Consider the following 16,117-nt stretch of genomic DNA (forward strand, 5'->3'; position numbering starts at 1 on the left):
CAATAGGTTGCGTGGGCGGGTCACTTAATCCGTATGGATGAGGATGATCCAGCCCGAAAAGTCTATAAGGGCAATATATATGGTAGAAAAAGAAGACGAGGCAGACTCACCCTGAGATGATACGTAGGCAAAGACGCCAGGCAGCTTTTAGGGATATCGAATTGATGGGCCTCGTGGCCAAACCGGGATATCTGGAGTTCCTTATTAAGACAGGTCAAACCGGATACTGGTTGTTGCGCAGTTATTGATGATGATTCCAATTCAATAATGATCCTTTTAAGGATGCAGGCGATAATTTAGCACGTGTAAACCCTTTCGTTTAGGATTAGTGATAGGATAAGTGAGTTAAATGCAAAAAAGCAACGATAATAGGGAACTCAAACTATCATGTCATTTGTACTCCACTTCAAAATAATTAATCAAAACGCGCCTTACAGCTCCCAACTATGATTAACAATAAATCTCTAGTCTGAAATACCACCATAATTACTGATCTCTAATGATGACGAAGTTTAGTCAAAACCCAAAGAAAAACAGAAAAAGCCATGATCATACCGTTTTATTCGAATCTCCAAATATCTAGATTTTTGACTCCATTCGGTCACGCTGCTCTCAGCGCAAAGGTGAGGCAGCGTCTGAAGGGTTGCCTCTGCCCTGGACGAAACCGTTAGTCCTTTTTTGGTTTTTTTTATGTAATTCTTTAGTAACGAGGGAAATCTATCATAATATTAATTATTTTATCAAAAACTCCGGCATCTCCTTTAGATAGTCTGGTATCAAAATTTTCCATGAAAGATGCCTTGTTAAATTTGTCACACGTTCGAAAGTAATGCTTTCATATTAATCGAGGCCAACATTTCGTCTTAACTCATCAGACACTGCCTCACCTCTGCCCTGGGAGCAGCGTGACCGAAAGTGACAACAGATAGAAATCGTTCCTTTTTATATAATCGTAAACACGACAAAGGTGCGAATTATATCCAACTTTTAAATAAGAAACCGTTAGTCATATTTTCTATTTTTTGAATACTTGGGTGCTATGCCCAAAACGAGGAATCCATGGACCAAAAAAATAAGAGTAAGTTGCTCTCCCTCAATTTTCAATTTCAAAAGGTTAGTAGATGCTTTATTGAACCTGGTTGTCTCAGCCCGCACAAGATTGGACTACCTCGTCCGATGACGACCACAACCTACTGCAGATAATGGAAGTGGTAAACCCTTGTTCAGCGGAAAATACTTTTAAATAGGCTATAAAATACCAGAAAGAAGTATCGGATGAACATACGTCGTGAATTTTCAATTTTCCAGATCACAGTAGCTCCGCTCTTCGAAAGCAATTTAATCGCTTATTTTCTTCCACTTTTTACTTTTCTACTGCGATGCTATGCTGACCCATCGCATTAATATTTGTACTTTCAAATTCACGATTTTTTTCCTGGGATGTGTAAACCAAGGAACTAGCAAGACCTAAAAAGTGCATCTTTGGAGGTGTACCGCCAGAATTCGCCAATGTTTCCGTTAATTGACTCACTCTGCCCTCGTGCTTGATAATTAATTGATTGATTATCCCCAACCTCCACTTTCATTACAGCTACAAAAAAATCCCTAAAAACGATAATAAAATTCCCCAACTATTTTTTATGTATCGAAAATAATCTTGAAGAAAAATGCGGTTCATAGATATCGAAAATTTTATTAATTATTGTGTCAGGGAATTTCACCAAAAGGATCTACAAAAATTTTTGTGTAATATTATTTTGTTCGAAATGCCCAAATTCAGCATTCGTTAACCACATGCGAACTGAACACAGGTTAGCTTACCAGACAAATGTCTAATAATTCATAAAAACAGTCTTGAGACGAATACAAAGGTACTAAGGCCTAGGACTAAGAAATCAGTTTAAAGGACAAATAAAAAATTATGAACTTGAGAAATTCCCTGCGATTTGGACTATCTTCAAAGGGGTTTCAATTGACCGTCTTTTCAACAACGAGACTACAGTTCTCCCTTCTTGAGGTACGATAAAAAAGGTTTATCCTTTATTACTGTGATCATACTGTGTTATTAAACATGCCTGGGTTGCAAGCGTAATTTGACATCAACATCAGGCTGCAGACCATTAGGAGTCCTCTTCAGTTTCAATGGAACTTGCGTTTCTGGACCGACCTCAAAAGTGAATTTCAACAGAAGATAATAAATTGCGATTTTCATCTCCATGAGTGCAAAACGTGATCCTGAAAATAAAAAATGTAATATATATAAAAATAATAATACTAAAGCAAAAAAAATAAGTAGAAGTAGTACTCACCAATGCAATTTCTCGGCCCAATTCCAAATGGTAAGTAGGCGTTTAAATTCAAATTGTGGCGGTTACTCTCATCAAATCGTTCCGGGTCAAACTTTTCTGGTTCCGGATAATATTTCGGATCCATGTGAAGTCCATATATTGGTATCCAAATAACCATGTCCTTTTCCAAATTGAATTCGAGACCATCATCTCCCTTGTAGGTAAAGTCTTTACTACATTGTCGGTCAGTAGTGAATGCTGCTGGCCACTTTCGAAGGGTTTCAGATATCACCATGTCCAGGTACTTGAGTGACTGGATTTTCTCATAAGACAAGTGGCTTCCGTCTAAGTTTTCATGAAGTTTATCAATCTCAGTGACTAATTTCTCCTGGACTTCAGGATTGGTAGCCAACTCGTAAGCTAAATAGCGAAGAGTAGCTGAGCTCGTTTCAAATCCAGCTATGAAGAATAAGAAACATTGCGCAATAATTTCGTTGTCTGTCCATAGTTTCTTTGCCGAAATATTTCCATGGTTGTGTATTTCCTCTTTAACGGCAGCAATTGATTCATGTTCAGCATCATCGTTACCGTCTTCATGGTGAAGTTCACCCTTTCTGATTTGCATTAACAAATTAATCAGATCGGGACGATGAATGTTATTCTTTTCTCGCGTATTCATATTTTCTATTATCATCTTGTAAAACAAGTTTTTATTATCTTTTGAAAATATCATTAGTCCAAACGTCCTTGATGTTTTGGGAAAGTATCTTATGAGCAAAAATTTCATCATTTGCAGTGGACTTGAAAATCTCACGAAACTCTGGCCAATCTTAAAGAACTCATTGCTGGGGTCCCTGAATGAATCGCATTTAACTCCAAATGCACATGTTGCAATAACGTCGTTTGTGAAGCGTGAAAAAATGTTTTTGATATCATATGCAACTGGCCCTTGATTAGAATATTTTTCCCAGAAATACTCAGACATTTCTTCACCCACTTCAGACATTAACTCGAACATCATTCGCATTTTGCTTCCAGTAAAAATTGGACTCAATGCGCTTCTCATTTCCTTCCATTTTTTGTCACGTAACGTTGTCAACATACTTCCAAAGAATTCATCATGATTTGTATCTACAAATTTCATATGATTTGAAAAGTTTTCGAATTCCTTAACTGCTAAGTGTTTTATCAAATCTGGATCACGAATCACATAAAATGGAGCAGCAAAGTTAAAAAGACCGAAAATTCTGAAATAATTTTAAATTTTCTATTATTATGAATCGAAATAAAATGTTGTTATGATAAGCAAAGTTTCTTAAGAATATGTAATAACAATAGTTTCATTTTCACCAAAAAATATGAAAAGCATCACCTAAAGTTCTAAGAAATCAGTGATCACATTATTATACAGTCATCCTTGGTTATACCCAGCCTCGACAGACCTGACAAATTGGTTCGTTATAGCCGAAGTTATATTCAAATATGTATTCCGAATACTTTCCACACATTTGTTTTAAAACAAATACTTTAGTTAAAATAGTCCGTTATTTTTGTATGAAAATACTGAATATTTGAGGAGGTAGCAAAAAGTTCTAACTCTGCCAAATTGTCTAAAATATTTTGAGGTGCGTCATGTGACTTCATAAAATTGCGAATTTCAGTCAATTTTTGTGATACTGATAAAGCTGTTATAGATGGACTTTCATGTAGATAGTCTTCAGCTTCGCTATCGGAATCCTCGTTAACCTCGGCAACTCGAACTGCAGCAACAAGGTCATCATCCGATAAAAACGCCGACATCAAAAGTTTGTCAGATACGGTAATCTATGGGTTGTAGTTTTGAACTTGTATTGGGTGGCATAACATAAACATTAACTTTATAGCGCTAACTGCCTAATTTTTGGACGCGCTGGACAATTATCAAGCAATAATGCTATCTTTCTTAGATAGCTCTTGGTCCCATTGGCGCACATATTTGGTGAATATTTCAGGTAACATCCACGCTCAGCTATTAGCTCAATAATCCGCTGGAAATCTTTGAATGTTTTTAAAGCGACGGGCTTTTGTTACTTCCCAATTACTAGCAGTTTTTAGTTCCTAACATATTAGCACACACCAAAACCGTAATTCTTTCTTTCGTTAGTTTTCCACCTTTGCACAGCCCCTTTAAACCTTACAGTTTTATCGGGAGTCAACTTGTAAAAAATACCAGTTTCGTCCGCGTTGAATATGTCCTAATCACCGAATTCATGCTTAACTGTTTGTCTAATACTGATTCACCAATAATTTTTCCACTGCAAACATTATGACGTACCCTGATCTGTCAATCCATCCTTCCTTACATGTAAGCTCGTCGTTAAGCTTTCGGCCGAACTCTTCAGCTTTTGCCCTTAGAATTGCTCCACTTATTGTCATATTATAGTATCTCTGTTGTATAAACCCCTTCAGCAACATTTTGTTCACATCATCATGCAATAATTTACGCAACATTCGTACTTTCGAACGCAAGAAGCCACTCCTCTCTTTTCTTCCAAATGGTACTATCGAAAGCCTTTTCGAGATCTATGCACCTCTCTCAACATTATACATAACGTAATTAAACATTCTCAAATAATTCTCTAATAATGCCGAAGCGAATCAGCCAACGGTTTTAATAGAAATAGAACCGGGATAACCCACTGAGAGCTCATGAAATCTTGGGAGATATGCTTTCAACTTGTTTTTTAGTGGTTGATCTATATTGTGAGCAAAGTCCTCGAAGGCTCAATGTCTAAAGTTGAATAGTTCATTCCTTAATAGCGGCAAAGGTATTAGGTAAGCCTTAAATTCACTAATATAGATGTTCAACTGAGGGACATTCAAGCCGAAATTATTATTGTGGTCACAAATTCTACCCATTTGCCAAAACGATCGTAAGATTACGCCCACACAACAAATAGTCAAGAAAAATTACTTGAACCTCCATACCCATAAACAGATAAACTGACCAGGGTTTCATATTCTGACACTTTTTCAAATGCGAGGTCATTTTTTGGGGAAATGCATTAATTTGGTAGGACTTCGAAAATGAATACTCAAACGAGATCTCCAGAAGCTATATTGCAAGAGCACAAAAGGAAAAATCTGTTGAAAATACTATTGCTAATTCTCCTGTTGTGTATGCCGTTTTGACCGGCTTGATTTTAGTTAAAAAAAAAAACTAAATAGAAAAGATTAAATTTTCCTGACATGCCAAGTAAAAATTTATATTTCCCATATACCGATAGTTCGAGGACCAGTTGTCCTCTTCTTCAGTGAGTTCAGTCTAGAGTAATATCAAAACTAATAGCGGAAAGCACTAATCAACTATATTTAGTGGGAAAAAAATGCACACGCCCCTTTGCATATATGAGGACCCTCCTTTAACCAAGTGTTGAACGATGCCTTTCTACCAAATTTCATGCCAATCGACACAACCGTTTTTCAAAAAAGTGCGTGCGACAGACAGAAAGACTGGCAGAGAGACATTGAACCGATTTTAATAAGTTTTTGTTTTACGCAAAACCTTAAAAAACAAGTGCCCTCAGCTCAACCATTTGTCTCGATGTCGTCCAAGCGTTCGACAACGCGTTGCATCAAAGTATGCTATTCAAATCTTACCGATCGACATTCTAGAATGAAATACGAAGGATCATATTCTGATCTAGTGTACCACAGGGAGAGGGGGTCTAACATTGTTTTATTAGTATATCAATGATATACTTTTCAGTGACAAATGGTGACATTCGAGAGTGACATTGCTGTTCTTGCGATGGGTAAAGATACTGAGAAAATTACAAGGAAATTACAAAAAGCTAATAACCATATTGTAGAATTGATCAAGAAGTGGAAAATTGAACTAAATGAAACCAAGTCGATTTACATTATCTTCGGTAACAAAAAAAGTGATCCCAGATAAGGCCATCATCAACGGAAAAGACGAGCCACAGGAAAATGAAGATAAATATTTGAGAGTTACCTCCGCATATGACTTTTTCGTGATGGGGTAGCCTATAATAGTCCTAACCCGAATTCTTTGACTCTAGTTGTTATCGCAGGACACTATGAAATCGATCCATCATCCATCAAATTAGAGGTGGTCGAATTCCGTACTACTGTGAAAACCGAAAATTGAATACCTCAAATAATGTTTGAATGCATAAAATAGTAGTCCCAAAGCTTCATTGAAGCGAAGTTGTGAAAATGTTAAATTCATCTGCTATGACTGCTTCAGTACCTTATCGGCCATGACAACAATGTGCGAAGATTAGATTGCCAGTTCATCAGAACGATTCATCACACGCTCTCACATTGATGGACTAAATATTAATATTGATACCAGCGCGATCACTTGGAAAGTAGGCTGTCAAATATTTGGGAGCAATGATCGGCACCAAGCCGAGTTTCAAAAGACATGTCTACTGTAACTCTTTTTAGTCACACCTCAGAGAAGTCTTAATACGATCACACAGGGCGAATTTCATCCAATGTTGAAAAAGTAGCATCTTGCTTCGGTAATGAGTATTATTATTCTAAAAATAATTTGTATGTACTTATGAAGGATAAACGACCAAAAGGCAGGCCAAAACAACGGTGGCTTGATACGCTGGATGGGAATTTAAAAGCCTCGAGATTGCACCCAGATCAGGCATTCGATAGAGCCAAATGGCGAAACCGATCACGACGAGCCGACCCCGCTTGTGAACAGGACAAAGGCTGAAGAAAAAGAAAGATGTGCTTATGAAGGGTGTTTTATGAGTATTAGTGATCAAAATTTGTTAATTTAACTTAATACAAAAGTCGTTTTTTTTTAAGTTTTGGGTGAAACAAAACCTTATTAAAATCGACTCAATGTCTGTCTGTCTGTCACACGGGATTTACTCTGAAACTATTGTCACGAAGTTTGGCAAGAACGTGGGGTCTGTGAATCTCTTTACATATAGCAAGATAGGTGAAAGAAGGGTGCAAAATTTTTCCCATAATATGGTCACGTAGGGTATCAAATGAGAAGTCTCAATTAACACTTTTCGAAACTGGTCATATTGGGTGAAATATAGAGGAGTCAAGGCTCAAAATAAGACCCCTAAAAATTGAAACAAATCTCGTTCTCAAGGCCTGTTCAGTCGAAAAATCTTAAATCTTAAGTCACAATGGTTTACAAAATCTGAACCCCAAATACACCCCATTTCAATATCTGCTCAAATGAGATCAAGAATGATATATTTTGATTTTAGAAATTTATCCAAAAACCCACCTCCTAGTCCTAGCCTATAAAATTTGGCATTGGTATAAAGGATAATAATATAAGGCATAAGTGATAGCTCAAAGGTGAACGCAAGCATGGTGAACCAGGATTCGAGCCCAGGGCAACAAGATCGAGAGAAAGAGAAAAGAGGCGTCGTCGCTTTTTAGAAGGCCTACCGCCACGATTTTTCAACGGAGTCTTACCACTTCTTCCTCCACCCCCTTTCTACCCCTTCTGCGAGTTACCGTTATGACATCCAAGTAAAGCGTCGTAACCTTTTTAGTAAATTTTTAAGGAATAAGGATGAAAATACAAGCTTCAGCATGATCATATTATATAAAAACACACCTTGAGGCACCCTAATTTTTTAGGAGGTGACCGTTATAAGTTTTTATCTGAGTTAAAGAGAGGGGACCACCCCTTCCCATATGCCCTCAAGCATCTCTGGGGGTGAAGGTGACAATTCAGCCTATACCAAGCCTAAGTTCCAGATAACATGTCTGGATGTAAGTCATCCACATCACGCATTCATATTCATACATATATATTATATATTATACATTCTAACCGAGTAAAGCCACATCAATCAGTTCCCTTATTATTTTTACATAGCACCTGAGCAGTGATCATTAGTTGCCAGCTCATAAACAATAATTTCGTTTTCTCATGGAATATTTGACAGCGTGTTTGTACTCCTATGTACATATGCATATTCTCTTGTATGTTTATCAACAAATGTACTCGAAAGCTCAATGCCAAGCTTATCATAGCATAAACTCACAAAGACAATGACTCACTTTTCATTCGGGAACTGATCATAGAACTTCTTTAAAATTACAGCGATATTTTCTCGTCCCAACAGCCATGTATTCGTCCCAATGAGAGGGTAAGGTTTCACAAATTTCACTCCTTGTTTTTCAAAGAAATCAAAATTTTTCGAAACCCATTTGACAACGATATACGTGCCAAGAGCTATTAAGCCTAACACCATCCACATTTCTAATAAAAAAAAATGTAAACACGAGTAACGTAGTTAATTCAACCAAAAGCACAAATTGCGCGTCCTAACTTCATACTCGCACCACTCTCTGCTTTCAGACTAAATCTTTCCTCCTACACGAGAATCGTATAAATACAGAACGTAGAAGCAATTTCACCATCGACTAGCCGGCTAATAATGGAATTGCGAAGACAACGCTGATAGAGCTTTGGAATAGCAGGTTCACGTGGGGAGGCACACAGATAACGCTCCAATTGATTGTGTCGCTAGATTCAGATATGTAGTATCAGCTTTCCAGCGTAAGAGCAATTTGTGGAAATTTCAAGCGCAGGGGCGCTTTTGCAGGAATTATAGAAGTTCAGATCAAAGCAAACATCTCTTCCTCGAATAGTCACTGAACTCTGGTATATTTCTGATGTTAAAACAGCGTTGTCTTTAAATGAATCACCTTGCTTGCAACACCATTGCGTACGAAGATGAAAAGTCCTGAAAGGAGGATAGGAATACATGCATGGAACTTACTCCATGAACGGCCATGAAAGTGCAACCTCTGGCTAGATTTTATAGGGAAAATGTCTCTATGGTCCTGAGTGCTGACTAGCCTACAGATGATGAATGCCTCCTCGCAATAATCGAGACAAAAATGTTGTGTTGAATCATTCGATCGCGTCTGAAATGAGGATATCTGGGCTACCCATCTCGGAAAAATTTCGAGAAAAGCATCTTCGATGGTATGACCATTTCATTCGCGCTGATTAGAATTCATTACCTAAGATTGGGCTTAACAGAGAATTGACTACAGCCGAACTGAGCATATGACCGGGAAATGTGGCGGCGAGGTGACTCTGCTATCGAATCAAATAGGCTAAAAATGAACAACAATAATCTAAGGTTTGATTACCATCCCTACATGAAGGATAATAATGCTCAGTTTAGAAAATTTGAATTCTGGATAGATTTATTTATTGCATTATATGTATAAGATATTAGATTTTTGTCTGGTGTTTGTAGTCTAGCCTAACATTGTTAGACAACGGTAACTTCTTCCAAACTACAATTTTTAGTTTTCAATGTAAATATATATTTCGGGAGCAACCCCTTTCATCAGTACAAGGTAGCTTTGTATATCAATTATATGTATAATAAAACTGCGACGGTATATGTATGTCTTGATTTATTCAAAAGTGTCAGGTTTTCTCCCACAATGTTATTCCTAAACCATATTATTGGGCTTGGGTTTTTATATACTTCAATTATTAGATACCTTATACATACCACCATTGACATATTTACCGTGCTGTGGTAACTGTCGCCCATTTTTAGTTACTATCTATTATATAAATTGTCTATTAAAGATGAATACGCCACCCTGTTCAAGAAAGCATTTCATTTATTATACTAGCGTTCGATGGAACTGATAGGAGCTGTTAGGATAGACGGTGATTGGAAAGTCTCTCGACTCCACCTGGGAACTCTCTATAGAGAGGCTAAAAAGGAAGATTTACTAACCTAACGCCTTCTTCTAATCCAATCAAATCAAATAAATATCTACCGGTTCTTGTAGTTAAAAAAGTCGCAAAAGGTGCAAAAACTTATAAGGATTGTATATTTCCATTTTGGGGCTCATTTCGGGTCGTTCTCAAAAACTACACAATCACCAAATCTGAATACGCTCCATGCAAATCTCTGATCAAATAAAGTTAATGATAATATATTACAGCGTTTTTTAAAAATTTACTCAAACCTCCCTCAAAAGTCATTGAATGTTCCAGTAAAATACTGGAAAGTTTGAATATTAACTGAATATGATAAAAATATATGGGCTGCTAATCAACAAATTTCAAAACACCGAAATCGAATAAAGGATGGTAAATCTTGCAACCAAGCTTTTTTCTCGGATGCTACACTGGTCGTAGCTGCTGTTATCGGCTTTGAAAACATAAACGAACCAATATGCACTCTGCGCTTGCGAGGCAAATTTAGAAATATAAACCTCATTAACGTTCACGCCCCTACAAAGGAGGCTGCAGAGTCGGAGAAGGATACCTTCTACGAGGCAGTAGAACGAACCCTCGCAGCCTGCCCCAGATATGATATCAAAATTATTCTTGGGGATGTTATCAGCCAAGTAGAGACGGAGCCCATATTCAAGCGATACGTCGTCACCCATAGCTTACATCAAAATACAAATGATAACGGACTGCGAATTATCCAATTAGTAGTGTCACACGAAATGGTTGCTGGAAATACCTGGTTTGCGGGAAAGCGGTTCACAAACATACATGGGCCTCTCCAGACGGGACCACTTTCAACCAAGTTGACCACGTATTGATCGAACGCCGCCACCTCTCAGCCTAGATGAATGTCAGAACATATAGGGGGGCCAATATAGACTCGGATCACTATCTTGTTGGCATCGTGCTTCGAACTCGAATAACAATACCACCTAGAATCCCTTCTGACAATCAGATGAGAGTTAACACTGAAGCCATCCACAACACAGCCCACCGCGACACCTATAAGAGGGAAATGGATGCCGCAATAACCGCAGTCAACAGAGGACCTGGAGATGAAGCATCAACAAATGATCTTCACAACCATCTGAAGAACGTTATCATAAATACGGCCACACACATACTTGTTCCCAGCCGCAAAAAGAGTCGGAACGGCTGGTTTGACGATGAATGAAAGCTAGCAACGAAACGGAAGAATGCCGTATACCGAATAATGTTGCATTTGCAAAGGACGCGGGCACGCGCGTAGACTTATCACGAACGGAGAAGCGACTTCACAGACGGAAAAAGGAAGCCTAGGAGAACCAATAGGTCTGTGAACTCGAAAAGTACAGGGAGCAACCGCACCAGGCGCAGAAGGCTCGGGAGTTTTACCAACAGGTTACCAGGATGAAGCCTTACACACCTCGCTGTTCATCCTGCCGAGAAAAAGAGGGAAATCTGATTTCCGACAGAATGGGCATATTGGAGCGATGCGTTGAGTACTTTGATGAACTACTGAACAACCAGAACATCGACGAGTTGGAGGTCCCGCCAACTGAAGACGACGGACAAATACTGCCACCACCAAGTATGGAAGAAACAGTCCGTGCAATTCATCGGCTTAAAAATCATAAGTCATAAGAGGTATCACGTTACAGAGTACAATCTATAAGATATTCTCCGCTATCTTGCTACGCTCAGAACATCATTGGCCCATACCTATGATAGCATAGCCAGGGTAAAATTGTACACGGCCATGAGAGAATTCGGTATCACGACGAAATTGATAAGACTGGCTAGGCTGACCCTGCCCCATATGCGAGGCCAGATAAAAGCAGCAGGATCGCTTTCAAGACCATTCGACATCAACAAGGGTCTACGAGAAGGGGATATCTTATCATGCGTCCTCTTTAACCTAGCTCTAGAGAAAGTGATCCATGATGCTGAGGTAAATGCGAAAGGAGCGATCCTCTTTAAGTCCACCCAACTACTGGCCTATGCTGACGATATCGACATCATGGGAAGAATGACCCGAGACGTACAAACTGCCTTCATCCAGATCGAGCAGGCGGTGCGAGATCATGGGCTGCACATCAATGAAGGTAAGATAAAATATATGGTGGCAACGTCAGCACCAAAAACCAACCAACCAACATCAAACCACACTGGTCAAACGGGAAGAATAAGGATAGGAGACTACAACTTTGAGACCGTTGATAATTTCTCCTATCTAGGGTCGAAAATCACATCCGATAACAGCTATAACGATGAAATCCGCATACAGTTATTGACACCGAACAGAGCCTATTTCAGCTTACAAAAACTTTCACTCGAAACGTCTCACCATAGGGTCAAAGCTCCTTCTGTACAAGACTGTGATCTTGCCAGTCATTATGTATTTCTCGGAGACTTGGGTTCTTAGCAAGAAAAATTGCGAACTCTTGGCCGCGTTCGAGAGAAGAATCTTCCGAAAAATTTTTGGCTCCCTACATGAGAATGGACGATTCCGTAGCATATATAACGACGAAATCTATGAGCAATACCATGACCGTCCGGTTATGGATAAAATTCGGCTCAATAGATTGCGTGGACGAGTCACTTAATCCGTATGAATGAGGATGATCCAGCCCGAAAAGTCTATAATATCTACGGTAAAAAAAGAAGCCGAGGCAGATCCTGCCAAATATGGAACGATGGCGTAAGTCAGGACACCAGACAGCTTTTAGGGATATCGAATTGGTGGATGTCTAAAGTTCCTTATTAATGCAGGCCTAAACTGGATACGGGTGTTGCGCCATTGATGATGATTTATTGTATGGTTAACGGGTTTGGTGCTCTGGGAAATCAAAAGCAGCGTTATAAATTTCAGCTCTGCGTATGAAAAACGCAACAAATGTCGAACTTCTTCAGAACTTTGTATGATTTTTCGAGGCAACATGTGGTATGAAATTCTCTCAGTTGCGACTTGAGTCACCGTTAATTCGTTAACTTCCGAAACTAAATTTATTATCAGAATATGAATATGTGAAGACCATTATAAATTGGATCAAGTAGCTTGGGAACCTTGAGCCGGAGTAGATGCCCCGAATCTGACGCCGATGGAAAATCGATGCTTTTGCTCTATGTTTTTATCGTTTTCTAATCCAAACATCGATATTTACTAACATCGATAATTTTGACGATGTCGCAGCACTGGTAGAAAACCACTGCATGGTGGAATCGGATAAAAGAAAGATCAAGAGCAACTATTATGTCAGTAACTCACTGCATATATACTTAATGGCTAAGATAGTTTGGTCTATGTACGCATGTCAAATTTTTTACGCCAAATAACTGAAAAAGGGAGACTCCCAGAATCCATTACACTATCCCGTGGCAGATATATTTTTCTTACATAATTATTTTACATTTTTTAGAATTGAGCGAAAATGTTAATTTTTTTCCATTTTACACTTTCATATTGCGTTTAAGTTGAGTAGCGTAAAAAGCAAAAATAATCTAAAGGTATCCTTCGATATACTACGTCAATAACATGCGCCAACGATAGGAAGGTATATTTTGCTTTCCGTGTCACAAAATCATAGATTTATCTCCTTCTTAACCCTTATCTGCATAAAGCGATAAATTGGATTGCAAATCGAAAATGTTTATTCTCAATGCCTAGCAACTTGGCACTCCTACTTGCGAATTCAGTTAATGCCATAGATTTCTGTTACGAAATCATCAGTTATCAAACGACTCATACCACAAAACCAATAAAATGGTAATGAGCTAGCAATTAAGAATAAATTATTATCTTTCCGGAAAAGTTCATTCTACAATCTTATTTCAGAGCAAACAGTTTGCTTTGAGATTACGAGAAACGAAAATATTCCGGATTATAAGCATAAAAATTGTAAGACTTTAGTGATTTCAAAGTGCCGATATTTTAAAACTTCTTTCAAATAAAATCGCGCCTTTCAATTCTCTTCAACGCATCAGTTCACAATAATCATATGCAATCCCATATGAGCAATGACACTTGAGCTGAATTCGCGCACCGCTGTGCGGACCGGTAGCTTTCGAGTCTGCATTCAGCGGAAAAGATTTATCAATACAACTGTCGCTAAACCAATCGCTAGTGAAGTTCCTGCTAAGATGCAAATCGACTTAACGGAGAGGATTCTTCTGCATCTGGAAAAATGTGACAAAGTTAACACATTGGACCTGGTGTCAATACTGAACGAGGACCATCAGCGGATCATTGGTGCATTAAAAAGTATAGAAGCAACTGGAAGTTTGGTTACCTCCGAGCCCACATCGCGGAAAACCCTGGCATTGACAGAAGAAGGCGCTTATGTGGCAGAGAATGGTAGTCATGAGGCTGCTGTTTATAATGCAGTTCCACCGGAAGGAATATCGCAAGCCGAGCTGATGAAATCATCACCGAATGCAAAAGTGGGCTTCAGCAAGGCCATGTCACATGGATGGATCTTCGTAGACAAATCCGTTACCCCGCCAGTGGTGAAGAAAAAGGTGGATAAAATCGATGATATTGTTAAAACCCATCTGGTTGAAATACGTCAAGGCAAGGGTGAAGGCATCCCAGAGAATGTTAAGAATGAGTACAAAAAACGCAAGTTGCTGCAAGAAATCGTTACTAAAAGTTTCATCCTGTCCAAGGGACCCGAATTCTCAACAAAACTTCAGAAACTTGAGACCGACCTCACTGTAGATATGTTGGCGAACGGTTTGTGGAAAGATTTGAAATTTAAGGCGTACAACTTCGAAGCCCTGGGAGCACCACCAGAACGAGGTCATTTACATCCCCTACTCAAGGTACGAACTGAATTCCGACAGATTTTCCTTGAAATGGGTTTCACCGAGATGCCTACAAACAACTATGTGGAATCATCCTTCTGGAATTTCGACGCTCTCTTCCAACCGCAACAGCATCCCGCCCGTGATGCTCACGACACTTTCTTCCTTAACGAACCAAGTAGCAGCCACAAGTTCCCAATGGAGTATCTCGAACGAGTCAAGGAAGTCCACTCAAAAGGAGGATATGGATCGCAAGGCTATCGCTACGATTGGAAGATTGAAGAAGCTCAGAAAAACTTGTTGCGCACGCATACAACGGCTGTTAGTGCGCGGATGCTCTACAAACTCGCCAACAACCCCGACGGATTCAAACCCGTCAAATATTTCAGTATAGATAAAGTGTTCCGGAACGAAACACTCGATGCAACTCATCTGGCGGAATTCCATCAAGTTGAAGGTGTAGTCGCCGGATATGGGCTGACTCTAGGGGACCTAATTGGAACTTTGTACGAATTCTTCCGGAAATTGGGTATCACCCAATTACAGTTCAAGCCAGCTTACAACCCATACACTGAACCTAGCATGGAAATATTCTGCTTCCACCCCGGCCTAGGAAAATGGATCGAGGTAGGACGTTTTATCTTACATTTCCATTCCATCTGAGTTAATAGAAGTTTTGTTTGTGTAGGTGGGAAATTCAGGTGTATTCAGACCTGAGATGTTGCTTCCAATGGGCATTCCGCCAGAGGTGAACGTAATTGCCTGGGGCTTGTCGCTTGAACGGCCAACTATGATCAAATACGGCATTAACAACATTCGAGATCTAATTGGACCGAAAGTGGACTTGAAAATGGTTGAGGAGGGCCCGATTTGTCGATTAGAAAGATAAACGCAAAGAATTCATGTTATTTATATATTTAAAAGTAATTTCATTGGAATTGTTCAGCCTGATTTCGCCTTTGAGGCGGCTTTTCCAAAACGATCAATAAAATTGATTTATTTTGTGGAATGTTCTTTTTGTATAGATATCTCCCCTGAAATTGGGACTTCGAATCCAACACAAATATATATCAAGTATCCACTGCATGAGGTTTTGAGTGTCGCTTACGTGCGACAGAGATAAAATATGTTTGGATAACATTTAGCCTATTTTCTTGAAATGTTTCTTTCTTAGTTGCCCAAGAAGGCCAGGCGAAGTTAGAAGATACTTGCGTATATGATTTATCTGGGTTCTCAAATTGATCTTTGGTTTGCTAGTAAGAAGGCTTCA

At 39.0% G+C, this 16,117-nt stretch overlaps 2 protein-coding genes across 2 annotated transcripts; one reads left to right on the plus strand and one right to left on the minus strand.

The window, feature by feature from the left end:
• Positions 1-1,677: 1,677 nt before the first annotated feature.
• On the minus strand, positions 1,678-8,736 carry LOC119651605 (probable cytochrome P450 9f2). Its single transcript, XM_038055258.1, has 3 exons — positions 8,349-8,736; positions 2,310-3,535; positions 1,678-2,235 (listed from the first exon to the last, which is right to left on the minus strand). The coding sequence occupies exons 1-3, from the start codon at positions 8,546-8,548 to the stop codon at positions 2,066-2,068; spliced, it is 1,596 nt and encodes a 531-aa protein (XP_037911186.1). The 5' UTR covers positions 8,549-8,736; the 3' UTR covers positions 1,678-2,065.
• Positions 8,737-14,091: 5,355 nt separating this feature from the next.
• LOC119652970 (phenylalanine--tRNA ligase alpha subunit) lies at positions 14,092-15,857 on the plus strand. Its single transcript, XM_038057374.1, has 2 exons — positions 14,092-15,474; positions 15,536-15,857. Exons 1-2 carry the CDS (start codon positions 14,185-14,187, stop codon positions 15,734-15,736), a joined length of 1,491 nt encoding a protein of 496 aa, XP_037913302.1. The 5' UTR covers positions 14,092-14,184; the 3' UTR covers positions 15,737-15,857.
• The last annotated feature ends 260 nt before the right edge of the window (positions 15,858-16,117 follow it).

The sequence above is a fragment of the Hermetia illucens genome, chromosome 3, assembly GCF_905115235.1.
Source record: "Hermetia illucens chromosome 3, iHerIll2.2.curated.20191125, whole genome shotgun sequence".
NCBI lineage: Eukaryota > Metazoa > Arthropoda > Insecta > Diptera > Stratiomyidae > Hermetia > Hermetia illucens.

What these genes read in the sequence shown, in the direction of transcription:
- LOC119652970 (XM_038057374.1), top strand. Translation starts at nt 14,185, where the DNA reads ATGCAAATCGACTTAACGGAGAGGATTCTTCTGCATCTGGAAAAATGT. An exon ending in GCCTAGGAAAATGGATCGAG is followed by an intron (nt 15,475 to 15,535) that starts GTAGGACGTTTT and finishes TTGTTTGTGTAG; the next exon opens with GTGGGAAATTCAGGTGTATT.
- LOC119651605 (XM_038055258.1), bottom strand. Translation starts at nt 8,548, where the DNA reads ATGTGGATGGTGTTAGGCTTAATAGCTCTTGGCACGTATATCGTTGTC. An exon ending in GATCAGTTCCCGAATGAAAA is followed by an intron (nt 3,536 to 8,348) that starts GTGAGTCATTGT and finishes AAATTATTTCAG; the next exon opens with AATTTTCGGTCTTTTTAACT. An exon ending in TGGGCCGAGAAATTGCATTG is followed by an intron (nt 2,236 to 2,309) that starts GTGAGTACTACT and finishes TTTTATTTTCAG; the next exon opens with GATCACGTTTTGCACTCATG.